Source organism: Natator depressus, chromosome 7 (assembly GCF_965152275.1).
Source record: "Natator depressus isolate rNatDep1 chromosome 7, rNatDep2.hap1, whole genome shotgun sequence".
Lineage (NCBI taxonomy): Eukaryota > Metazoa > Chordata > Testudines > Cheloniidae > Natator > Natator depressus.
In genome coordinates this window covers 25,428,500-25,456,139 of record NC_134240.1, presented here as the reverse complement: position 1 = coordinate 25,456,139, position 27,640 = coordinate 25,428,500, and the positions used below count along the sequence as shown (strand labels likewise).

The window sequence follows — 27,640 nt, the reverse complement described above, 5'->3', positions numbered from 1 at the left end:
AAAAAAATCTACTGTAAAAACGAATACTTTTCTTCACTCACACACTTTTTAACCTCTAGAATGCCTGCTTTTTGTGAAGTATAATATTCCATTTGTTTTGCATATAAAAATGAAAATATAAACAAGTGCAATACAAGGAAAGATTACAAATATGTAAAAACAGAAGTTACCCTTGGCTTGCTAACCTCCATCTGACATTTAATGGATCTTGAACAGCACGTGCAAAAGGCTACTTTTGACAGAGAAAGAGCCAAACCTTCTAAGTGAAGTTAAAAAACCCATCCGACATCATATTTTAAGTACAGCCTATAGCAGTTCATCTTTCTTTTTCAGCCATGTTTATAAAGTTTGTGTAGGCATCCTCTACCTCCAGTTTTCTAGACAAATCCTTAGGAGAATGTACCATGTCATAGTATTCTTTTGCAGAGAGGTACAAATCCTTTTAGAGATGGGGATTTCCCATCCTTCCTGGTATTTAGAAAAATCCCAGATTTTCATTACTGGTCAGCAATATTCTGTTTCATTAGCACAGCTACTGAGAAGAAAGATGAGAACCAGCAAATAATTTATTTCTCAGCAGGCAGAGCTGCAACTCCATAAACATCTCGTGAAACGCAGGACCAGAACGTTAACCTTCCCCCCACAACAAAAAAATAATCAATTTCCCCACACACGGAATGTGGTGCTACAATCATTTCAGCATAAAAAAAAGCCTGCATTCTTATCTTCATCGTGAAGGTGCCGTTCAGATTCTTTCCTTTCCAGCAACCATCTCTTTGACACAGCTTTTTTGAAGGAGCATTTTTTTTACGTCACTGCAGCACGACTGGCATACTGAATACACTATGGAGTCTTTCAGCTTCGACTATAATTCTCGTCTGACTGGCACCTCCGTCATCAGCCATTTTGTTTATTTTTTAAATTCATAATGCCAATCCACTAGCTTCCCATCGTAAAGACTGCTTGTCATTAATCATAATGCACTGCAGTGAGAGGACACTGAAGTCCCAAGGCAAAGCGAGTGCTACTGTATACCTAGCAGCAGAAATTACTTGGGCACGTATTATCTCTAATGCTACTAGAATCTGGCATTTAGAACTATGCAGACTGAGGAATCAGGACAGCTAAAAAGGCAAATATATCTTCCCAGAAAATAGGCAAAGGGGACTTGAGAGAGGATTCTCCTCTGCCCTACTGCTGTACCATTTTCCACAAGGTTTGCCATCTTTGCTGCTCTGTATGTAGTCTTTGATCAAACTGGAATTATGTTTCTGATATAATGGCCCAAAGTCAGCTCTGGTGTAAAGAGATGTAATTTGGCCCTACATTATATCACAGTGTAACCTGCTTGAAAGTTAGAAAAATCAAATTCCAATTAAAAATCTGTTAGAACTGTCTATTAATCTTTGTGCATATTAACAAATCACACACACACATTTAGATTTTGAGATTGAAAGTGTAACAAATAATGAATACTAACATTTTAGCAATGATATTGTGACACCCATTGAGAATCCCTAAGGAGGGTAAATTTTGTTACAAAGCAAGTAAATTCATATTTCACTGTGTCTCTTAAGTGTCTTGTTCAGGACTACTGTGAGTGAAACTTGAATTACCCTCCTTTATCAACTAGTCTCAGACATTGCTCAAGAGGGAAAAAAAAAGTCTTGGTCACAGAAACCCCCTTGGGACTACCACCTGATGTACTGAGACTACCTCTAAGCCTGTTTTCCCTGGCAGCTTGGGACTTCAGTGCCCTGCCTGGTTGTGCCAGACACGCTAGCCTGCTACAAACACAGACCCAGGTCTGAACCACGTCCCCCAAAAGCTGCAGGCTTAACTGAAAACAGCTTAAGTAGTACTCCTGTCTTCAACACCCAGATACCCAGTTCCCAATAGGATCCAAATACCAAATAAATCTGTTTTACTCTGTATAAAGCTTATGCAGGGCAAACTTAAATTGTTCACCCTCTATAACACTGATAGAGAGATATGCACAGCTGTTTCCTCCCCCAGGTATTAATACTTGCTCTGGATTAGTTAAGTAAAAAGTGATTTTATTAAATATAAAAAGTAGGATTTAAGTGGTTCCAAGTAATGACAGAACAAAGTAAATTACCAAACAAAATAAAACAAAAACACGCAAGTCTAAGCCTAATACAGTAGGAAACTAAATGCAGGTAAGCTTATTTGACAGACTAGACTCTTTCTTAGTCTGGGTCCAGCAATCACACCCCTGTAGTTACTGTCCTTTGTCCCAGTTTCTTTCAGGCATCTCTTTGGGGTGGAGAGACTATCTTCTGAGCCCGATGAAGACAAAATGGAGGGGTTTCCAGGGACTTATATAGTTTTTCTCTTGTGGGTGGAAACCCCTCTCCAAGATGGAGTTTTGCAGTCACCTGGGCAAGTCACATGTCCATGCATGACTCAGTTCTTTACAGGCCGACGCCATTGTTTACATGTTAATTTGAACATTCCCAGGAAAGCTCAGATGTGGATTGGCGTCTTCCAAAGTTCATTGTTAGTTAAATACTCCCAATTACTTGAATAACTCCTTCACGCTATGTTGACCAAATCTGCCTTACGTGCTTCCTACAGCAGACACCTTAAATACAAGCATAGAGCCAATGCTCATAACTTCAGATATAAAAATGTTACATGCATACAAATAGGATGAATATATTCAGTAGATCATAACCTTTGCAAAGATACGTTACATGGCATATCTAGCATAAAACATATCCCAGTTATGTCATATTTACACTCATAAGCATATTTCTATAAAGCATTATGAGGTGCAACGTCACACCCACTTGGAATTTTTCATATACTTAGTGTTTGTCTGCATCTGCAGTTTATTAATGGCTACAGAAAGCCTGCAGGTGAAGGGCTCAATCCTGTACCTAATTTTCCCAACTGTTTGGGGTTCATAACCTCAAACAGCCATGTAAATTGATGCACAGCAGCAACTAACCCTGGAGATTATCATCCTGTGAGAAAGAAGGGAAACCAGCATACCTTTTGGAAGACAAGGGAAAAGGAAGAAGAGAAAAGGTGTAAATGAATTCCCTGAAGACCTGCTCCATCCCTGAACAGCCCTAACCCTATCTGAACACTTCTTTTTGCCACATGGGGTTGCTGGAGTTATTTTACGGTTCCAGCAAGAGGAGAGGGAAGAACTAGAAACAGGTTCCTTAACCCTTTAAAAATAATCCCCTGCAGAATAGTGAAATGGTTTGTGAGGTTTGCTATGTGGCAATCTTCATTCTTATACCCAAACTGCTCAGGGAGACAAAATATTTTAATTTGTCTCTGTACTGCAGAGCCTACCTACCTGTAGAAGTAGACATTAAGGAGAAGAAATCAGCCTAGCTGCCTCCACTAGGGGCTGCTGCAACCACAAGGAGGATAGGATATGACTACAGCTGCTAACTGTAAAAGAGCCAGAAGTCATTGTCAGAACCTGTAACAGTAGCCACTGGAGTCACAGTAAGATGACTAGGTCACATATATGTGGCGTTGTTCTTTGAGGTCTTATTCCTCCCATCACACTGAGCCATTTTACCTACTGCACTTAGTTCATTTGTTCTGATAGCAAAGGGGGTTAAACTAAATAGGTTGTATAGATTTTTATCAAAATCTAAATTACTAGAACCCGCAGAACAAATTGAAAGGGCTCATACAATAAAATCAAATTAAAAACACATCTGCAGTGTTTGCAGGACTCACTCCGAGACAGTAATTCAAGATAACATTGCAGTGTCAGACTTTGGAAAATAAATCCAGGGTCTTCATCTCCAAACTATGTTTAAAGAAGGAATTTGAAGTAGATAATCTTATTGCTTTGAACCTTCTTTAAACGAGAAAATATGTTTTTTGCATACCAAATGTGACAGTTTGGGACTATGCCTGGGTCAAATTGTGAATGCCATGTTTTGAGAACGCCATTTTGTGACTATAAACTTCATTGTGACTTTCACTTTGCAGAGTAACCTCCATGCTGGTTCAAGACACGCGGATGACGGTGAAAACTGGTCTAATCTAGACATGGTCAGTAAATTCTGGACAGTGTGTGCTCGTGCTATGGAGTCACATCATGACATACCACATCATATTGCGAGGGAGAAAGAAGCAAGCTGAAAGAGAGGAGATGAGTACTCTAGAAATATAAAACTATGCTTCTTCACTGTAAGGCCCAAATGGTACTTATGTATCATACCTCATAGATTTGTTTTAATATGACTCACTCCCTCTAAAAATAAACCTTGATTTACTAAAACCCAGGGTAGTTTTAAGACTGCTGTACAGAAAGGGGAAGTACTAGCCATAGAGAGCGCTTATACCTCATAAGACCAGCATTCTGCTTTTGGGTGTCTGGGGAATGCACCTATCATGCAGATTCACTCATGTGGAGCCTTGGATCCCCAGATGGTAGTCACCTACTCATGCAGCCCTTCTGTCAGTTTTCTCCCAAATAGCATTTTAGTCCTTTCTGCTCTTTGTTCCACTGCATCATAAGCTGGAAAATGGTCATTTTAAAATTATGTGGCATCTTAACAAAAAGATAAGTTATACATCTATTTTTGAAGCTGCATAATCATATTATACACAGGCCCCTGCTTAAAAACCCCAAGCCTGAATATCTAGGACCCTATCCTGTGGTGTGCTGAACACCCAGTTTGTACTGAAGCCAATTAAAGTTGAGGATGCTTGGCACCTTGGAGAATAGCGCTCTTACATTCTTGCAATTTACTGAGTACTAAGCTGATGTTATTGTTTGCTCTTCACTCAACAAAACAGCATGCAGTAGTAGGATATGTGGGTAGAAAAGTCTCAGGCAGGGGCCAAGAGCACTTGCTGTCATTCAACTCAACCACAATGCAAACTGACTCTCTTATTAGTTTATTTAAAGAACGGGATTTCCCCAAAGTTCAAAGTGAGAGCCTGCTGGTCAAATTGAGTTAAATCTATTTCATAATACTGGTTAGTTTTCTATACTGTCTCATTAAACCAGGCACTCCACAGCCTTCTAATTTCCACACACTGTTCGGTAAAGCACTCTAGTAAAGGTCAGTTTTAAGTTTTCTTAGCAGAACCCCACTTCACCTCCCACATTCACCTTACTTTGTCTGCAGAATGGCAGAAGCAATGACCTGGATAACATATGCTAGAAAACTCATACAGTAGACAACCAGCTGCCATACAATAGGGCTCTGTTTGGCTTGGTACCTAATTCTGAAATTTATTTTGATGTGCTCTTTTAGGCAGTGTAATAATTTTTTACCTCCTAACAATTAAAGTCTGAGTGTATATGAGCTACTCACATAATTGTTTTTCCACTCGACTCCCTGCACCCCTTATCAGCAACTTCAACAAAGGGACTGTGTGTTACATGACTGGTGTTGAATTTGACAAACAAGCGCAAACGATCCTCTGAGGAGTCATTATACCTTTGTCTACACCGGCAACATGCAACACTATCACCACCACATTGTATAAATTTGTCTCATTAGTTAGCATGTTTTCTTTATAAATTCAAAAAAAGTTTCAATTCAGCCTCCAAAACAATAGTGGTAATTGAAACCTTCTAAAGAAACTCAGCATTTTAAAATATAAACATTATCCCAAAACCTTCATCAGAAGAGGTTGCAAATGAAGCTCTCAATTTAGCAAACAAAATTAATGAAATTGGCATGCATTCATTAACTATGCTTCTTATCCAATACATCATGGGAAAGTGGAATTATTAGTATCGACATGTTAGTGTCCAGAATACTTTTGAATCGGTCAATCTTTGAAATAAAAAGGGTTTCAGAGTAGCAGCCGTGTGAGTCTGTATTCACAAAAAGAAAAGGAGTACTTGTGGCACCTTAGAGACTAACAAATTTGAGCATAAGCTTTCGTGAGCTACCTATCCGATGAAATAAAAAGAAAATTCTGTACAAACCCAAATCGTTTTTGTTGTGTTTTTCTTCTTGTCACAGGATCAAAAATACTCTAGTTACCTTCCTTTTTATCCTACACCCTTTATCTATGTAAATCTAGTAAAGTAGGTGTTCAAAGTATTAACTCCTTGACAGTGGAGCATTCATTACTAGTTAAGTGTTTCATTCTGGAAAACAAATTAGCCTCAAAAGAGTTAACCGTGTCTCTAAAAGCTGAAACAGTGTAGTGTCTTTGTTTCAAACATAATCCACAAGCGTTGCCAGTAAAATAAAACAGAACCAATCTGTTTCAGACACTATATTTCTGGCAAGGTTTCCATACTCATTTACTTTAAAAGTTATTAGTTTTTAGTCAACTTTATAAGAGCGTGTCAACATTTGTCATGGCAGAAAGCCCCAAATTATTTTTATTAGTTGGCTACTGGTTAAATTGGCCCAGGATTAAAAGTTCTAATAAATATTCCCAAATATTGGAGTTCAGTAGAAAACCACATTCAAGTTCTGTTCCACAGGATATTATAAATACTTAACCTTCAGCAAAATTAAACACACACGGTACAATAGGTTCTCTCTCAGTACAGCAAATATTTCACCTAACAGTAAATTAAGTCATGCCTAGGCAGTGTTTATGCTAGTTTAGAAAGAGAGGAATTTAAAAGTAGCTGTTCCTTGTGAAAACAGAATTAACTTTTCAATCAGTAAGAGCAGATGAGCTAACTCTCTAGGGCCCTATCATCTACAATGCAGTTAAACAGCCCCTTAGCTTGAGTTAGCTGACATGGCACAGCCCTGGATTTTTAATTGCAATGTAGACATACCCGATGAGATCAACAGCAGAAACATTGATTGATTGGGTGTTCTAACCCATACAATTCTCAGGGCTGGTCTACACTATAAAGTTAGGTTGACCTAGCTAAGTTACTCTGGTGAGTGAAAAAATTTACACCCCCCCCGAGAGATATAGTTAAACTGACTTAAGCCCTGGTGTAGACACCACTAGGTTGACAGAACAATTCTGCGTCAACATAGGTACCCACTTCTCAGAGAGGTGCATGTACTACAGCAACAGAAGAACCCCTCCCGTCACAAGCATCTACACTATAGCATTTCTAGTGTGGATGTACCCTCAGTAACCAATGGGAATCCTTGGATCAAGCATACAACTCTCAATGGTTGGCTGAGCCTTGAGAACCCACTTTTGGTGTATTTTTATTAGCTGCAGAAGATTTACCTTTGCCTCCTGATAGCTTAGAAATGCTCCAAATTTAAAGTAGTATTCACTCTTGTAGAGCTGCAGGAAGCGGGGAGGGGGAAGGGGATGTATTATAAATGCAGCCTGAGATATTGTTACAGCTATTAGGAACCTATCCTTAATTGCCTACAAAAATCCATCCCAAATTATAGGAAATATATCAACCTGCAAGTACTGCCAGGAAGAGGAGAGGGAGACGAAGAGGAGAGATTGAACTCAAAATGTAATTAATCCATATGATGCACAGACACCGATGCCTTGATTATCAGCTAAACTGCACCCATGGAGCATCTCTGATAGAACTCTGGATCTTTCCTACAAAACCACCAGTTAGCACCACTTGAACCCTCCCCGCCCCCCTCTGTGGTAGTAGTAGGTGTGTTATCCTTGTAAGAAGATAGAAACGGCCATACTGGGTCAGACCAATGGGTCATCTAGCTCAGAATCCTGTCACTGACAGTGGCCAGATGCTGCAGAGGGAATCAACACAACAGGAAAATTTGGAGTGATCCATCTGCTGTTGTGCAGTCTCAGCTTCTGGCAATTGGAGGTTTAAGGACACATGGAGCATGGGATTGCATCCCTGACCATCTGCACTAATAGCCATTGATGGACCTTTCCTCCATGAATTTATCTAATTCTTTTTTTAACCTAGTTATACTTTTGGCTTTCAGAGCATCCCATGGAAATGAGTTTGACAGGTTGGCTGTGCATTCTGTGAAGATATATTTCCTTGTTTGCTTTAAACTTGCTACCTATTAGCGCCAGTGTTCACATATAATGAACTAGTAAATTACAATAATCCAGAGTCAATTGAACTTGAGTAATGTGTTATAAAGCAGGGGTTCTCAATGTTTTTCTTTCTGAAGCCCCCCCTCCCCCACCCCCATATGTTATTAAAAACTCCACGGCCCCACTGTGCCACAACTACTGTTTTTCTGCATATAAAAATCCAGGGACAGTGTTGGGGAGTAGCAAGCAGGGCAACTGCCTGGTGCCCCACACCATGGGGGTGGCCTGCAAAGCTAAGTTGTTCAGGCTTCGGCTTCAGCCCCAGGTGACAGGGCTTGGGGCTCTGGGTTTCAGCCCCACATGACGGGGCTTCGGCTTTCTGCCCTGAGCCCCAGTGAGTCTAACACTGGCCTTGCTCGGTGGACCCCCTGAAACCTGCTTGCAGCCCCCCAGGAGGCCCCAGACTCCTTATTCAGAGCCGCTGTTATAAAGGATGGTGTGGGGAGCTACATGGGAAGGTTGGTTGGCCAGGTAAAAAAGAGGAGGTGGAACAGCCTTAGCAGAAGGAAACAAATCAGTGGCAGGGCAGGGGCTGAAACACATCATTCCTCCACCACCAGGGACTAGGCCCCATCCTATAGGAGCTGTTGCCTCATCAGCATCTCAAAAATCATGGATCTGGAATCCTTAAAGGAGGCAGCAGTTATAAAAGATCCTGAATACAAAACCATTAAAGTATTTCAGCAGCACAAGGCTAAGCTGAAACAACTTTCTTTGAGCTGCCTTTCACTTCTGCAATTGAGAGCGTATCTGGCTCTAACATGAGCAGAGACATCAATAGATTCACTTGCAACTAGGAAATAGAGGAGAGTTTGCAGAACAAACAAAACAACAAGGTGAATTAAAATGAGTAACAGAAAATTTTAAACTCACACAAATAACGTAGAGCTGATTGAATTACAAAACTTCCAAATGCAGTTCCTCTAGTGAAGAGCTGCTTGTAAAGGCCACTGGAGAAAGGCCTTTTCTATACTGAAACAAATTAGATGTGAAGCTGGAATGTCAGCTCACAAACATTATAAGATGAGCTACTAAAATGGGAATATAAAAAAAAAAAGCTGTTTGTTTCAAACTGGGAATAGGCAGAATAGATCAGCAATTCTAAGTGTGATGAGAGTTTTTAGTTTACAGCAATTGCTGTTCATACTGGGACTACAGTTACCTAAAAATCTATTCAAAATAGGACTGCTGATATTTCACAAGGAAGTATGGAAGAGAAAAATAATACTTTCATCTCGATCATGTTTCCCCTGTGAGCAGATGTCCTAAATTTACCAGAATTGTCCCAGTTTGGTGGGGAATCTCTCGTGTCTCAGGCAGCTGCCCCCAGATTTTATTCCTGTTTTATGAAGGTCAACCTGCTAGCAATATAGCATCTTCTTCCCATCTCCCCCAGCTCTTCATCTCTGCAGCTCCTCACAAATACTCCTGGCTCCCCTCCCTCTGGCTTTCTACCCACTTACTACCTTAACACTGTGTGTTGACCCAGAGAGGCAGGGGTGCCGGAATAGAGGGAGCCAGGGACCATGGTTGCCAATTTTGCTCGAACACGTTCCTGGAGGTTTCCTCACATGACATAATCTTTAAATAAAAGATTGAGACTTCTGGCCAATCCTGGAGGTTTGGCACTCCTATGCCATGGCCCTCCCACTTTTCTGCAGGGGCCCCACCCCCCAGCTATGGAGCGCCTAGGTAGGAGAGGCTAGGCAGCTGTGGCGCACCATGCCGCAGACCCTCCACCTGCCGGGGTAGGGGAGTTGAAAGCAGCCCTGGGCCTATGCTCCCCTCCCCCCGGGCAGGAGGGTCTACGGCTCCCCACATGTGGCTCTGGCTGTGGGGATGCAGCCCAGCCACGTTAAGAGCCATGTGAGCAGCTGTGGGGACCCGGGGACCCTCCACCTGCCATGGGCGGGGGAACCCGCGGGGCACAGATACAGACAGGGGCTGCTCTCAACCCCCCCACCCACCCTGGGCAGGTGGAGGGTCCACAGCTCCCGGCCCACTTCAGCTTCTGGCTTCAGGTAGAAGAGGAAGGGTGGGGAGGCCTGGCCCCCCCACTTTTGGGCATGCTCTGCCGCCCCTGCCCAGAAGCCTCTGTGCTGGGCCTCACATGTATTGCCCATCAATCTACCACTTTCTCACTGAATCAAGCATGCTCCTGAGCAATGGAGTGTGAGGTGTCCCAAACTGTATTGTAGTACACAATAGCATAGAGGGACAAAAGAAAGCACATCTGGGCCCAGTACCAGGATATCTGGGTCTAAGAATATTGTTACAGGACAGAAAGTATAAGGACTTGTATAGGAAGCTAGAAAACCCTGGAAGAGGAAGAAAGTAATTGGGTGGGGAGAGAATAAGCATCCCTCATGCCAACAGGTCTCTCCAAAAGCTATTTCAGTCCCTTACCGTAGTAATGAGCCTCAGATTGACCCACCCACCACCTCTGAGCCTAAACTCTGCCCTTGAATCTCCCTCCCATAAGAAAGTTGTACACTCTCTTTAGAAAGAGAGATTTTATAAACAGTCCAAATAAACTTCATCTAATTTCAATTAAAACAAAGCTTAAATGAGGGGCAGAGCAGTGTCATGGATTAAGTTTGAGGGTTGCAGCCAGGAATTCCTGTGTTCCAGTTCTGGCTTTGCCACTTACTTGCTTTGTGATCCGATACACATCATTTAACCTTGGTTTCCCCATCAGTAAGATAGGGAAAATAGTACTCCCTTACCTCACAGGAAGTGTTGTGTAGATTAATTCGTATCTGTCCAGTGCCTTGAAGATCAACTGTGCTACATTAAGTACTAAACAAATATCTTGGTTTTGCTTTTGAAAAAAATACAACCACAGCTTACTTTTGTTAAAGTTTTGTGAAGCTGTTACAAAAAGCGGTAAAGAAAGCCAATAAAAGATTCCAGAGAAGACAAGAATTGTGTTTGTAACAAGATGAAAGAAAAAAAAAATCTGCTTACTCCTGAGCTAAACTATTTATATTACAAAAGGCCAAAGGGGCACATTTGTTTTCTAGAATAAAACAGCCTAGTAACTTCACTGAGGCTCTTCTCTACATAGAGTAGTACCCTTACTGCATAATATGGTAAGTAGTTTCAATGGGGCAAATGAAAATGTTTTCATAAAGCCTTCATATCGTCAAAATTTGCTTGTGGCACAGTTTAGAAGCTGGTTGGAAGACTTGCAGTTTAATCCTCATTCTAGGTGAGCACTGCCATGTCCAATGCTGCACATACACTCCATTTTATTTATAAATTAGTCATCTGAAATTTGTGCACATTCACTAATGCGCTGCCTCTGCTTAAAATAGTCTCATGATTTTCAAAGTGGGCCTGCTACCTCATGCACAAAAGTGATCATTATGGGCCTGATCCAAAGCCCACTGAAGTCAATAGACGTCTTTACACTGAATTCAGCAGGCTCTGGCCCTACACAGGCCCTACACAGCAGCTACACTTAGAGATAGGTGTCTTCCACTGTTAAAAGGTCCAATACAGAACAAAAGGGCTGCCGGTCACTATAGGAAATGTTGCCCCTCAGAAATTATAAAAGCATATGCCATGGCATGCATGGGATATACAAGCTACATCAGTATTGATAGGTGATACAGTTACACAGTCAACTGCCTTCAAAATGCTAAAGCATCTCTCTCCTCTCGGGTGTCCCAAAAGGGTCAGTTCAGTGATAGACTCAAGGAGGCTAGCCCATGGAGGATTCTAAGTGACCCACATTAAAATTCTGCTACCAAATTGAATGGCAGGTTAGAGTGATTTCTCTTTCTTCACTGGACTTAACCCTAACCTCTGCAAACTGCTAGATCTGACAAAGATGTAAGTATTATTACTAATTGTATTATGGTAGTACATGGGGACAACAATCAGGATAGGGGTCCCATTGTCCTAGGTGCTGTACAAACAAAGTAGGAGGAGAGTCACCTTCCCTGAGTGGCGCACATTCTAACACATTTTTTAAATATTTATTTTTTGCCTTTGCAATGCAGAAGATGATAGCTAGTACCTAAGACTTAAAATACCCCAGTGGAAGAATACCCCCAAAACTTCATTACAGAGTCTCAGTCCTCACCTTCTTTTAGAGTTCACAGGCTAAACAATGCAATATATGCAGTAAGCGTTTAGGAACAAAGTATAAACATTTCTAACAAAGTACACCTAATATGAGTTGGACAGTTGAGCAATGTGGTGTCCTGATTTGTGGCTGAGAAAGCATTTTTATGTAAATGAAACAGCTAATACCAATCCCTTACCCTTCCTCTTTGTGAGCACACGAGCCCCTAGTGTATAGATTTATCACAAAGTAAGGGGGACATTTTTGTGGGAGCCCCTTGTTAAAATATTGGCACCATGAAACTGGTTTGGTCCTTGACCTTTTACCCTTTCTTGTCTGACTCTACTTCTGTCTTGAACCTCAGCCACGCCATTCACTCTGATGTTGCTCAGTCTACTCAAAGGACTTTATCAGGAGTTTGGTCTCCGTAAGCAGTGTAGAATGGTGCTCCTAGCATTTAATTTGCTTTATTTAATACATCAAGTCCTCACTGTATGTAAATGTACAGTCCCAAGCAAGCTGAAGGTTTCTCAATAAACAAACAAAAAGTTATTTTTATGGACAACTGCAGCAGAGAGTGCAGCAGGGCCCCCTTGGCTTCTGCTCCTGCTAGGTTCACAAAGTCACTCTGAGATCCTGAGTTTTGCAACCACTGGTGCACTTTATTCTTCAGCTTGTTCCCACCACTGTTTCACCACGTACAGGTAACCCTTCACCATCTGCAGGAAGGAGAGAGCTACCTCCCTGCTTCCATTCCCTGCCTTTTTCCCTTTCCTTCTGCTCTCCCCTGGCTTCCTTCCCCTGAGGCTTTTATACAACCCCAGGTTAATTAAGTAGCAGCTATCTCCACCTCCCCAATTAGGGCCAGGTTACCTCCAGCCTGCTCTAATTTGTTCCCCTAACGAGGAGTGGACGTGACAGAGGGCTGGATCTACAACCCTTTGCCCAGCTCCCTGTCACAACAAATTTTTAATTTTTACCATTTGTTGAAAGAATAGAAGAGCTGCAGATTAAGCTAGGAATCAATGATGAAAAGGATCCCTATATTTTAAGGATTGTTCTTTTTTAAATTAAATTGCCGAATTTCATGTCTTCAAAAGAAAAGTGGTGGGAAAAGGTTAAAAAACACATGTTCATAAGCACCATTTTGCAGAAAGTCTCTTACATAATTTGAGTACAATTTGTGCAAAAAGCCTGAGGTTTATTTCAATAAATATGGACTTTCTTACCACAACCCCAAGACAAAGGATCTTCCTTTGTTCTCTCTAAAATGCTGTTAGTAATTTCATTCAGGCATATCTCATGTATTTTAACTGTTAAGTCAAGAAAGTTAATGCAACACAAAGGTCAATGGTGCTAAGAAAAAACAACCCCGATTCATTTTGAAGTTAGCATTTCATCACTTTTTACTCTTTTACGATTTACTGGCCAGATCCTAAAACCAGTCAGCCTGTGATAAGGTCCAGCAAATCCACCATGTCCAGGAAGAACTCAAGCAACTCCCGGCAGAGGCAAAGAAGGCTTACAAACAACTTGCGGACCGCAAAAGACAGAAGGGGGTGGAATTCAACACAGGCCAGAAGGTTTGGCTATCAACCAAACATCTCCACACCGGTAGATCATCCCATAAAATAGAGCACCAATATCTCATACAGTTTCAGATTTGCCAGCTAATTAGCACTGTCCCCATTAAACTCTGTTTGCACAGGTCACTCAAAATACACCGCATTTTCTACATCTCCCATCAGAAGACCTTCATAGAAAACATTTCCAGGCCAAATGCAACCACTCTCTGACACCTGCCAAGGTCCAGGTCCATGAAGACCCCATGATCAAACAGGTAAATTACATTCTTCTTCGAGTGATTGCACATGTGCATGCCACTGTAGGAAATTTTTTCCCTCAGTGGTACCCATCAGGGCAGCTCAAGTGCCCTCTGGTGTCTCGCGCTCATAGCACCGGTATAAAGGACCCAGATAACCCTGCACCCCCGCAGTTCCTTCTTACCACCCATGACAGTTGCTGGAACTGTTCTCCTTGCTTCGGCAAGTTCTCAGTGATCTTCACTTTCCTATAATTGTATATAGTTCAGTTAGTTGTAAATAGTCAGTTTAGTGTAGTTTGTGTATCTCCGTTAGTTAGGGGAGTTTTGGCTATTACCCCATGCCGAGGCATGCCTCGGTCACCAGCTTTCAAGCCCTGTACCTCCTGCAACAAGGCTATGCCCCGAGCAACCTGCACTGTAGCTGCCTGAAGTGCTTGGCAGAGGCTCAGGTCGAGGACAGCTGCCAGAGCTGCATGAAAAAGGACCAGGAGGCCAGGCTGAAGTTTTTAATTTATAGAGGCAGCACTGAGACCTTCCTCCGAGCCAAGCTGGTCGGACTTGGGAACCAAGAACCTCAGTATCCCGGAGAACAGTCTTGGGAATTGACAAACCACTTACACGCCCCTGATCTAATAGAGGCTTTCCACAAAAGCAACTCAAAAAAGACTTGCCTGGAAATACCATTGGGTCACCAATGTGGGAAATAGGGGGTGACCTAAGGAGCAGCAGGTCTAAAACCTGGATTTGCAGATTCCCCAGGTACAGACAGCCTCCACCTAGTAGCTCTGGCTGTGGAAATACTCAGCAGGTCATGAGCCTTAGGAGCCCATACACACACCTGCCACTCATGGAGGGCGTGATTGGCAGGACCTTTACAATTCCTTATTCCTCTGGACATATTACTTAAGCATAGGGAAGATACAGGAAGTTCATCTGAGCAACTAGGGAGAACCCCAGCTAGCTGCTGCTACAGACCCTGCTTCCTCATCCTGCTTCTGATCCCTGGTTCCAGACCTTGGCTTTATCCTCCTGGCACTGACTTCCTGCTCCTGACTTGGCCTCGAATCCAATCCCTGACTCTAGCCACTGGGTTAGTCACCCATGACCAGACCATACAGCAATCCACCAAGTTCCCCCACATAATTGGATGGAAGAAGCCCCACAGAGCACAGCTGGAACCCCCACACAGGTTCTCCACATTCCTGCCATTTCCCTCCCAGACCTGCATTCATTTTGTCTGACCTCATATGGAGGGGGAGCACAATCTACCCTCAAAGAAAAAAAGTCACTAGTAATTTCCAAATCACTGGTGTGTAAGTTATGTTCTTTTATCAAGGTTAAACCAAATACATACAGAAATCATATCATGCAGCTATGCCAATTACATTATTTCTTTCAGATCAGTCCTGCTGCTGGGATGTAGTGCCAGTATCTGGTTAGTAATTCAAAGAACTAAAGTTCTTCATGCTCCATGATTCAGCACCAGCCTCTGCTGGGGATGCACGAGATAACCACCTGAATTCCCTTCCAATTCCATATTTTTATTATTCAACTTGGTAACACATGGCTATACCAAATTAGGCATGCAGAGGGGACATAATATTGTTTTTGTAGTCTTTACAAATGGGTGTCCATGAAGACGCTAGGGTAAAAATTGGGGAAGAAATAAAGGTGTACATAAGTATTTTGAAGACAAACTTTTATAGTTGTTGGGACATGCTAGCTGCACTCTCAAAGTCCTCTTTTAGATCTGCTTGCAAAACTCTTGATAAACTGCCATGTAGTCATGTCCTCAAATAACACTGTTCATACTGAACAACCATATTGTTCAGGCACTGCTGTTAATAAAAACTCTTCATCAGCCATCACCTGCGATAGCATTATATTATTCTCTGACAGGCAGATTATGCTTCTTTGGGCAAACTACTGTATTTTTTACAAGGGTAATTGGTGCTGCTGTATCAAAGGGCTTGACACTGGGCACACTCAGTTTAACATCTGCCTCTGGGCCCAGTCATTTATAGGCATGATATTGGATTTCCCATCGATGTGAAGAACATACAGATTTGTTTATTATTTAAGACCACAGATCCTAAGTAGGTTAATTTCATATTGACAAAATGCCTTGCGGACACTAGCATAGCTGATTTAGTTGTCTTCAACTACATTTAGCTAAAACAGAGTTAGTTCTGACAGACTTTCCTTTTGGCTCTATGCCTCAATTCCTGATAAAGATACACTCAGTTAATGATTTCCATGAAGGGAAAGTGCTGTCTTTGATTCTGAGCTGTCCTTTGAACACAATGCTCACCACATTATTAAGATTTTATGCTATTTGAAAAACCACTGCACCATGTTTATCCTTGTTAGGATCCAAAAGCATTGTTCAGTCTTTTATCTTTTCCAGACCAGACTTTTGTAATGCATTACTTGCCTATTTATCAAGTAGATGGATTAACAAGGTTCAGCTTGTACTGAACTGATTTGCCCATGTACTATACTACATGGAAAATAATCAGGAACATATATTCTTGACCCTTCTGCACTATTTATTCATAAAATAAAATGACTTTTAAAGATTCTGCTGTTGAACTACACCGCTCTATATAGCCAAGGTCAAGTTCCAGTCACAAAGAGGCAAATGCTGATTGCGTGGTTAATGGAACATTTTGTCAATTGTCTCCAAATTATGTAACAAGCAACTACAGTATTTTAAATCTGTAGGATATTGCAGTTTCCCTGTTTCTAAACAGGAAAGAAAAACAAAACATTTGTTTTCTGCTGATTTTTCTTAAGAATCCTTACCGTTTAAGTCTCTTAATATATTCCGCCAACAATTACAATTCTTAAGTTTTTGGTTGTCACTTAAATCTGAAGTCTACATGGCTTGAAAGAAACAGCAGCAGTAAAATTCGTTCTGACAAGAAAGCTTTGTCCCAGATCTTATCCTCTCTTCCTCCTTCTCAGAAGGTCAAATATAACTGAATATTCTATCCTATAACTGGAAAATATAAATAGCTTACTGGTATCATTTAGATTTCTTTTAAATTCTGTTTATTACAACCCTGCTTTTGTTTTCAGTATATGAAAACCAAGTTAAGATATGATTTACACACAAAGAGACAGTGCCCCTTGAGAAGCACCTTTACCACCTATTGAAATTACCAACACTGTTGTGCCCATAAACACTGATCTTGCATGATCGCTGATTAGGATTTGAACAGTTTCAGCTGGCAGTCTCTGTGAAATTAACATACAGACAGGCGATACTCTCTTCTCTGTTCTGTGAATAGGATTTACATTCAACAGCATTCATTAATGACATGATACCAAAGAGCAAGCCTTGACAAAGTGGACACCTAATACCATCTCACTCGGAAAGTAGATCGCTTCCAGAGATGGCATGCAGCCACACCGGCATCCCAAAGTGAGACTAGCTGCATGAACATACACTCAGAAGCTAAAGCCTATTGTACTACAGACTTGAGATAAAAGTGGGAATGAGGTCTTTATCCAAAACAGAGATAGCATTCATATTTGCAAGAAGCAAGCACAACTTTAGAACTTGCATAAGCAGAAAACCAAACTGCCAGAAGACTGGAAGTATTTTCTCTCTGACCAGGATCTGTTTCAGAAAGGTAGAGACTAAGACACTGGACCAATAGGTGTTGGTTTGTTTGTTTGTTTTGGTGAGTCCCACAGTAGCATCAAAATCTCAGGAACGGTGATATTAAACGCTGAGCCTACTGTGAGCTCTGAAGCGTATGGTCTCCATGCAGCCCCTTGTCTTACTTGTGCTTAAGATCAACCTCCAGAATAGGAAGCGAAAGAGCAGTGACATCCATACTTTCCAGTTAGAATCTTTCTTAGCTCCAATAATGATCATTCCATTGATGTGTGTACGCTCATATAACATAGTATTACAGCATTATGAAAGTATATTAGAATTAAATTGTTCTTGGATCCTTAGCCTTTATTCTGTTACCTAGTTTAAAGTTCTTAGTTTTACTCATAGCTGGAATTTGAGGTTGGTGACTGGTTTTGAGGTTGGTGACTGGAATTTGAGGTTATGACTGGTTTTGTTACCTTGTTATCCCCCTTCCTTTTTGTCTAATTATTCCCCTCATGTTCCCTTCCACATCCATAACCAGGAGAGACTGTTGTGTCCATGGGACCAGGATAGAAGGCACACAAGGGAAAACTACTACTTCCTTGGCATGCTCTCCTCTTTCCTCATTTCCCTATGGGACTCCAGCTCCACAGATAGGGTGGGGAAAGGGTTCTAGAGATTGCACTCAATTTATTTTCTTGAAGAGCAGGTAGCAAACAGAGAAAAGGAAGAAGAAAGGAAAAGCCAGCTAGGGGGTATAAAAAATACTTTAATTTTGTTCATTGTTATCTTGCTGGTCTGTGCCAGAGAAAGGGAAGACTCCATAACTTGTGCGGAAGCAGACCAAACACAGAAAGAATGTTGGATAGTAGTTATGCCAGATCAGACTAATGGTCCATTTACTCCAGTATCATGTCTCTGAGAGTAAACAGTACTGATGATTAAGAGAAAGGTGCAGGAAACCCTGCAGTTGGCAGTTATGGTATAACCTGTTCACAGGAAAATGTTTCCTCCTAATTCCTATTAAATAAAGGTTGGTTTATTCCCTGAAAAATGTCAGTTGATATTCCTTCCAAAAGTCATTCTCACGCACTTAATCCTTGTTTTGTGATTATAGAGGATCCCATTATCCATATAAATGTTGACTTTTTTTTAAAACCTGCTAAGCTCTGGGCCTTAGTGATATCTTGTAGCAGTGAGTTCCATAAACAAATTGTGCATTGTGTTAAAGCCAATAAAAGGAAACACTTTTTCAACTAGCTGCTTTTCAGTTCCATTGACTGTCCCTTTGTTCTTGTATTATGAGAAAGCGTTGAGAGAAGTGCCTGACCTAACTTATCTATGCTACTCATTTTGTATATTTATCATGTCCTTCCATATCCATCTTCTCTTTAAAATTAAGAGACCCAATCTTTTCAGTCTTTCTACAAACAGAGGCTCTTCCATTTCTCTAGCTGCTCTTGTTGCCAATCTCTGAATCCAGTTTTTCCTGTAGATGAAGTAGCGTTCGATTCTAGTCACTCTGTGTGGGGGGTCGCCATTAACATATATATTTTTTTCTATATTATTCTCCATCCTACTCCTTAGTCATACTAACATTTTGTTTGCTCTACAAGAGATTTAACAGCTGTAACAACTCCACTTGATAGAAATTGACAAACTGTCCTCAGAATCCCCAAATTTTTATTTTTCACCTACATCTTCTGTTTGCCACTGACCTGCTGTGTGATAGTGGACAAGTTACTTAACCTGTCTAAGAACACAGAAGAAAAAACTAAATTTATTCCAGAAAATGCCAATATTAAGCAGCTATTTTCTCTGTATACTGTAACTCCAAGGTAAAAAGCTACGTATCACAAAGAACAAGTTTCACTATCTTAATGATTACTTATGAAAAGAGGAAAGTGCTTACTGTTAGGGTAAAACTACTTTAAACACTTGGGGGGGGGGGAGACGGGATGTCATAAATGAGTTTGAGATAGTATCTTTAGAGCAGACACCATAGAGGGTAAAAGCCATTTTATATGCATCTTTTACACTTCACACAGTAAGTACATTTTTGACTTAAGAGTGACAGGTAAAATATTACATACAGACTTTAAATATATTCACTGCACTAAAATACATACTTATTTTACACATATACACAAAACCGTATACATGCACACACGGAGCCATACAGCACTTACTGGTATTTTTTACATGTTCACAAAAAGTGTTAAAAGAATGTTATTCAGATAGGGGGGATAATGTTTACATGGACATGTGAATTCTGACTTTAAGAACACCTGCATCAAAAACCTATTCTAACTTCACAGATTTTAGTTCAGAAGGCAAAGTTGATGCAAGTGTTGGGTGACAAACAAGCTTCATGTCAGCAACTCACACCAAGCAATAGCTTTTCAAGGCTAAGCATATAGTTAGCTGCTTTGCTAATGCAGTAATACAAAATAATGGCAGAAGGCGCCCAATAGCCTTGGTTAGATTCACTGTAAATGCTGTGAGCTTAACCACAGAGTTAGTGAACAAGAGAATTCTGTCCATGTTGAAAAACTTTAAAGGAATGGGCTGCATATGTCTATTCCTGCAAATGCTTTCCCCAAAATGTGTGTTTTGTTTGTTTGTTTACCCACCCTTATGACTGGGGAGGGAAGGGATGGGAGGGAAGAGACAGATTTTCTCAATATTGTATAGCAGGACCAACAAAGGGATGTTCAACAAATGCTGCTTTATTTCCCCCCCCCCACAATGCTGCAAGTCTGCTGTAGTCTAAGCAAACAGCATTTTTCAGACTGGCAGTATAAGGAGCATTTTCTTGTTTATATAAAAAAGTTAAATGGAAGAATATAAATCTAGGACTATTGACCTGATTAAAGCTATAGCATTTCATAATCTTAATTAGTCACATCTATTGAAAGATATATCCCTATGCTCTAGGCTTTTGTTTGAATATACAGCAGTTGAGATTTTACTTTCTTTGAAATTTGATATGTTTGCCTATGGTAATGATTATATACCACCTGTTAAAAAGCAGGTTCCAACTTTTATTTTAATGAATATTTGACAGTTCTGTTCCTTTATACAAAACTGCACATTCCCACAATAAAAAAACCTAAGATAGCTTTACTTAGTATTAGTTAGTAAATGGGCTCTGAATTAATGCAAAACATTTTGCAATATGGGTGACAATGGAGATTATGAGATTTCATGGTCCATAAATAATTGAAACAGCACTACATAAAAAAACAAGCAAGGGTTTCCTGTACTCAGGGTTTCTGGACTTGGTTAATTTGATCACAATAGAAAATATTATTCTATAATGTGTATATTTTCTAAAGGGCCCCTAAATATCACAACTGTAATAATGTCAAATACTCTCACACATATAAAAGTACACTGACAAGTAAAAGTAAAGTATGTTCTTATTGGCTCTTAAGCTACACCAACTGTTTAAACAAGGTGACATGGCTGGACTTCTTTCAGTTTGGATCAGTTTAACTGACTATTGGAAGCAATCATCTTTGATGCATTCATACTAACCATGCACAATTTAGCAATCTGCCTTCAAATTACTATGGAAACAGACCTAATGAAAATGCATATATTAAGTGATAAGAGTCCCAAAGACAAGTTTTTCTCCCCCTTCCTCCAGCTGGGCCTAATCCTTAAAGTCACTGTTCTCTTTGCCAAAAAGGAACACAAAGAAGACTAAACATTAATCTGGAGTATAAAATATTGGAATATTAAATGAACACTACCTGTGTTAAATTCAAACCTTTTGCAACACTTTGCAAACAATAAACTATGTAGTCAATTTTTTTTCTTAATCCCACATTTAAAAATATCCCTCATTTTAGAAGCATTCATTTTTCATTGATTAGAGGGTCAGATTAACTAATTTGACACAGTTAATTTTAACCCTAGTTAACAGATTAAGTTTTACAATTTACTTATATAGATGCACTTATCCTGATTTCCTCCCCACACCTAATCAGCTACAATTCTAAATTTAGTAAATAAAAATAACTGACATTAGGCATTGGAATATACAAGCCATATATCAGGAAAGGAAATTTCTCAACTGTTAGTTGCAAAGATTAATCTTATTATACAAAAGACTGTTGATAATAAAGAGGGTTTGCCTTACTCCAGACTGCAAATATACATTCTAGAGAGCAGTGCAGGATGCACAAGACAAATCAAATAAATAGCTATACTTGGCAATTTATATTCAAAGAGTAATCCAGTTTTCCCCAAATATGCAGACTGTTTGGATGATAAAAGCTGCAGAGAAAAAGAGAGAGAACCCAGAAAAAGAGAAAACATATCAGCAGACTGCACCTCAGTCTCTTTAGCTGGGCTGGTCACCGTCTGTACTTCCAAGGAGCAATTTGCCCTCTTGACCGCGAAGTAAAAGGGGTAATCCTTGGCCACCATTGTGGCTGCAGGAGCAGCAGTTTCGGATGTCACAGCTGATTCTATCCGAGTGCAAAATTCAAAGAAAGATGAGTCTCCCCTCTACAGCGCCCAGCAGTTTAGTAATTGAAAGACCCTGCACTAGGCTTCTGAAAGCACAACATAACCTATGCAACTCTTGGTCTCGAATAAGGCAGGAAAAAGACAAGCTCCCAGTGTCAGTTAAGAGTAACGCAACACAGCTCATTACTAAACTAAAACCCGCCCACTGGCCCAGGATGGGGGAGGGGAGTGGGGAGAAATACTCAGCTGAATCAGTGGAAAAGAGCAAATTATTTAAACTCACAGTTAGCTACCAGTGGAAAACACTTAGAGAAAATTATGCTATTTTCAGCAGAACATTACTCCTCTTCTCTCCTACACCTTTACTCACCGCTGGCTATGCGTCATCAACGTTAAATGACACAAATATGAATTTTAACTTGACATTATCCCAGCTTGTTCCTTGCAGGATAACTTGCAATTTAATTAGTATTTATTTGTTGGGTCCTCCAGACAGTATAGTATTAACCATCAAATGCACAGATTTATGGCAAGTAACCATAATAATGATTAAGGAGTTTATTATTGTGCCAAATAAAATCCTAGTTTTATTAATTCCCTATGGATTATGTCAACTGAATTTATTTTATGTGGTGGGTAAGGGCACTAATTCCAGTCTAGGAGAACGGGTGGGATTAAAAAGTATCATAACATAGCCTCACAGCATGTGATTTTTTTAGTTATTAGTTCACATTGTTGCTTTTTCCTGTTTGGCAGGGAGTAGGTTTGTTTTCTTTCTAATTATGCTCTGCATCAATTGTTTAGGAGAGAACTCCCTCGCCCCATTGTAGCAGACTGGGGAAGTGGAAAAGTACCTTTGCCTGATTTGTTATACAGAAGGATTCAGTGTATAGGCAGCCAAGCGATTCTGTTTGATCTTTACTACAAAGGTAGTGAAAATTGCCTGAAAAGAGAGAGGAAGTGTCAGTGGCCCTCTTGTTACAAGACGAGTATAGGATCTGTCTGACAAAGGAGACAAGGAAAAGAACACTGAGAGTAGGAAGTTGTGGGAGGAAGAGAACACTTAAGCGCAGTTTCAGACAAGGAGGAGGAATGCAATAAGGAGATAACTTTATTAGAGAAACTGTGTTTTCAAGGACGGTTATAGGGATACATGCGAATACTGTAATTATTTTCTCCAAAGCTTGATAACAGGTATTTGTGCCTTCAGAATGTAAGCTGTTTGTGGGAATTATTCTTATTTGTTCAGCACATATTACCCACTACAGAGTGCTGTGTACAGCTATGGGGCTTTATCAATAAATAGTAAAAATAATAAGTAATGGAGAGGTTATGATCATAATGTTAGCGTGAGAAATTTAGCATTGTGCTAAGGGACCATATGCACATCCAGAAGTAGGAATTTGGTAGGGTGACCAGATGTCCCATTTTTATAGGCACAGTCCCGCTTTTTGGGACTTTTTCTTTTATAGGCGCCTATTACCCCCGACCCCCATCCCATTTTTTCCACAGTTCCTATCTGGTCACCCTAGAATTTGGGGTTGTTAATTACTAGTACTCAACTAGGGCCTATTAGGACTACCAGGATATAGTGAGGGCCATTAGCTCATTTAACAAAGAAGCATCTGTAACATTGGAAGGAAAAGGAAAGAGTGATCAGCATAAGATAAGGTTACACCCTAGTAGTAAGCTTAATCTATAATATCAACCAAAAGGCACAGACTACAATGTGTAGATCGTGCAGAAACCTGAGAGCTAGGGTAGTTTATTCAGAAGATTGTTGCAGAAGAGAACAGGCAGTTTTTGTCTATAAAATGTCATACACGCAGTTGGTGTTGTATAAATAATAATCTGATATATTATAACCCAAATAATTTATAATTCTAGACTGTAGAAGTTGTAAAGTCCTCAGCTGTACTTTTATATGAAACATTATAAAATATTTTAGTTTATGTAGAGACTCCATATGTTACTTGCTCCCCAAATTACAGGTCATGATTTTTTCCTCTATGATGGTGTTATTTTACTTTTCAATAATTTGCTTTTACTGGGCCTCAGTGACATGTTTGGGTGATATACACCTCTTCTAATACCAGTTGATACAGTGTTAGCACTTTGTTCCTTAGAAACCAAGTATATCATAACCTCAAAATATGTAGTTGTATGCCAGTCTAGGAAGCAGAAGTCCAGAGAGTACTGCAGCTGTTGTGCTATCTGGTATCAGGCCTGAGAGGCCTTGATTTTAAATAATGCCTGTGTGTTTGTTTATAGGCTTGTGTGCTAACAATCAGCTTCACTTAAATCAATAAGACAAAGTGCCTTTCAGGAGTTGCCCTAAAAGACTCAGCATTCTAATCCTATAAAATGTTTCACAACATAAGCAGTGTTTCATATAGGACAGTCTACTGGTTCAGGGATTGAAATAATGAACTCTGGTTTACATTTCCAGGAAATATGCTAGTACAAGGATTCTGCTTTTCCTCTACTGATCAGATTAGTGCACTGCAGTTTAAATGGCCTCTCATGAGAGACAAGAGGAGACCATTTCAGCAGGGATGCAGTACACCTACTGGTACAGGAAAGGGAGACTCCTATCAGTGTTTCAGAGCAGCCTTTTCATGGAAGGCTACATAATTATTATCTGTCAAAATCCAGAAGAGGATTTTTCAGACCTCTCAGATCTTTGGCTATTCTGGCAGATATAGTAAAGTTTCTATATAAAAACTGAAATCTGGACCTATAGTCTATGAATAGCACAATATTTTATACATTTAATCTACCAAGTCAACATCATGATACTACAATTCCAAGCAATTCCCAGTAAGAGAGAAAGAATATATACGGCAAAGGCTTGGAAAACTTTGTGGGTATTACTGACCTGGTAGCCAGTGAGACTATTTCAGTTTTCTGTGTGTTCCTACATACATTTAATTATATAAGCTACTACTAAATGGTCAATCACATTACAAGCCCATTTTATTTTATGGGCTTGTTGCTTCTCTTCCAAAAAGGAGGAGGACACAACAAAGTGTCTGTATGTTCCTCAATCTACTCTTGTTTGATCTAGGAAAGGTATGCATTTTTAATATCTAGCTCACCCACTTGTTGAATCTTTTCAAAGCCAAAGAATGTACTTACATTTGTATTTTTAACAGTATGTGCCCATTGTCTAGGGGCCATTGGACACATCCACATCAATTAAAACAATGTAAGCTAATAATAATGGCATTTCCAGTAGCCAGGCAACATTGTAAACACACTTCAAATCAACTGAAACCTGCCAAAATGTCACTACAATACTGTATCTAATTCCTTTAAACACAAGTCTCCTTAGGCAAGAGCCTGAGTAAACAGAAGAGCATCACATTATCCCCTGAAAGTTAATTAACTTGGGTTCTGGTGAACCAACAAGGGAAACAAGCTCAAGGCTTGTAGATCCTCCACTGAGAATGAGGACTGGAGATAGAGCAAACATTTGAATTTAGGGAGTATTATGTAATGCAACTACTGAACTAAAACAATAGGAGGGTACACAGAAAGACAGTGGCAGACCCTTAGGTAGCTAGGACCTAGACCACACAAGGTTTTAATCCATTAAATAGCAATATCTGAACAGCATTTGGAACCATGCAGAGCACAGATACAATATTCTCAGTAATGCTCATGGAGCTGCAGAGACCCTTACATTGTACACTAACAAACTGAAAGGTGGTCAAGAGTAGCAGTGAAAAATGAAATTTGAAGTCCATCTTGTACAGCAGAGCTATTCCTCAGTATCATTTGGACTCCGTTTTCAGAGATCAGCCAAATCACAGTTGACCATATCTATGTAATTCTCAATGGCTTGCACAAATTTCAACAACAAATGTGTAATATAGGGAAAAGCCAGAATCAATTAATGTGTGCTGTAGTCTGAAATGTTCATTTATGAGTCAACAGGTGGCTGACTAAGGTGGTTTTTTTGTTTTCTTTTTGAGAAATCTTCTATATGAACTATAATATCAGGCAAAATTTCATGAAGCCATGAAGATAAAATAGTCTGCATAACATATTTAACTTTATTCCTATGTAAAGAGTATATTAAAAAGTGAGAGATGTTAAATAATTTCCAAGGAGTGTAAAAGCTGATGTGTCTGACATTTACACAGCTACCAAAAAAAATCACAAAGAACATTGATTTTGACTTTAATTGTGTACTGTACATAGCTCCTCAAAGTGTATAACATAACATCATTGTGATCTAAGAACATTCCTTAGGCCCCTATCCTATAAGGGATCTCTGTGGGTAGCTGCTTACACAGTCAGAAGGTTCCACCTGCACAGATTCCTATGGAGGATCAGAACCTTACATTGTGAATCCTTGCAGCAGGAACCAGTCCTATTTAATTAATCTGTAAAGTGCCAAGTGCACCTCTGGTACCACAGAAATCGTCATCATACCAAACTGCTATTTCTTAATACGGAAACTAGGAGTAGTGCTATGTATCAATCAATACACCACACTACAGTCACCCTAAAAGATCTGCAAAAACCTTACAAACCATTTAATATACAGAACCACTTGAATGAAGTCAAGTCTGAGGTGGGGAGTAGTTTCCCACTAAACCACAGTATATGATGTCAATGGATATTTAACATCTAGGCAAAACAAGCCTTGAGTTTTAAGTCTGTATCTGAAAGATACAGAGATCTGAAACATACCAGAGCAAATGGTTCCAGAGAGATTAGCCATCCCAAAACATATGCTTAGACCCCTAACCCTAACCCATATGATTTCTACAAAAATTACATAGATATTGCATGTCACTTTTACATTTTTTAACCAAAAAAAGACAAGGTGATTAGATGGCACACATTAGGTTGGTGCACCTAGTCTTACACTTTTGGAGCATGGAATCCCATTTTTTCTAAGCCAAAAGTGAAGTTGCGTTTGGGGGTTTTATGCTACTCCATATTTATTGACCAAACAAAGGTACTAAATTATTTATTAAAACAGTAAGTCTCTGCTCAAGAGAAATGTCCCTGTTTCTGTGGTTCAGGAATAAAGTTACTGGACAGAGCTATGTAGGAAAGACTGGTTGTGTTTGGCTCATGCCAGTGACACATGCTTTGGGGTTCAACCTAGACCAGTAAGGCACTGTGTCACTGCCTGTCCTGTAATCCTAGGTGCTTCTGTGTTGTGCTGCTTTGGCTGAGCACTCTGATGCCAGCAGCCTGTTTACACTCTGGATTGCACAAGACAGATTACTCCTTGCAGGGGGACCTCAACAACCTTTCCAGGCTTGAGTTCTCACCCAAAATGTCTCTCTCTGGCATATTCAACACCTCTGATTGTAGGGCCCACAAAACCTTATCAAGTTAGCTTCTGTTTTAAAGAGACATCACACAGCAGTTTATTAACTTAGCTGGGGTTGACAAACCCTCCATTTCAATTAAACCACTGAGCTGGTTTATGGTAAAAGTAAAACAAGTTTATTAACAAAAGGACATAGGTTTAAGTGATATCATGTAGAAAGAATAAAGGTAGAAATGGCTAAAAACAAAACAAAAGTAAAACATGCTTCTAAGACTCTTTGTTAAGTCAGATTTTAGTTTTTTGTTCAAAGAAAATTTTCTCACCGAAGTCTCTTCTTCCAGTATGGCTGGCCAGTTGTCAGCCAGGACC

The 27,640-nt window shown here is 40.1% G+C and overlaps 1 protein-coding gene across 5 annotated transcripts in view; it reads right to left on the bottom strand.

The window, feature by feature from the left end:
• The window catches only part of ARHGEF3 (Rho guanine nucleotide exchange factor 3), a 317,845-nt gene that overhangs the window by 59,713 nt on the left and 230,492 nt on the right, over positions 1–27,640 (bottom strand). The window contains exon 1 of one of the 5 annotated variants that reach the window (XM_074957739.1): positions 21,838–22,128. The exons of 1 other annotated variant lie outside the window; for it this stretch is intronic. In XM_074957739.1, coding sequence (XP_074813840.1) covers positions 21,838–21,933 — 96 coding nt within the window. In that variant the 5' untranslated portion in view covers positions 21,934–22,128. Of the gene's footprint in view, positions 1–170; positions 966–21,837; positions 22,129–27,640 lie in introns of those variants that run through there. 3 more of the 5 variants (XM_074957736.1, XM_074957737.1, XM_074957738.1) reach the window with 3 other exon arrangements.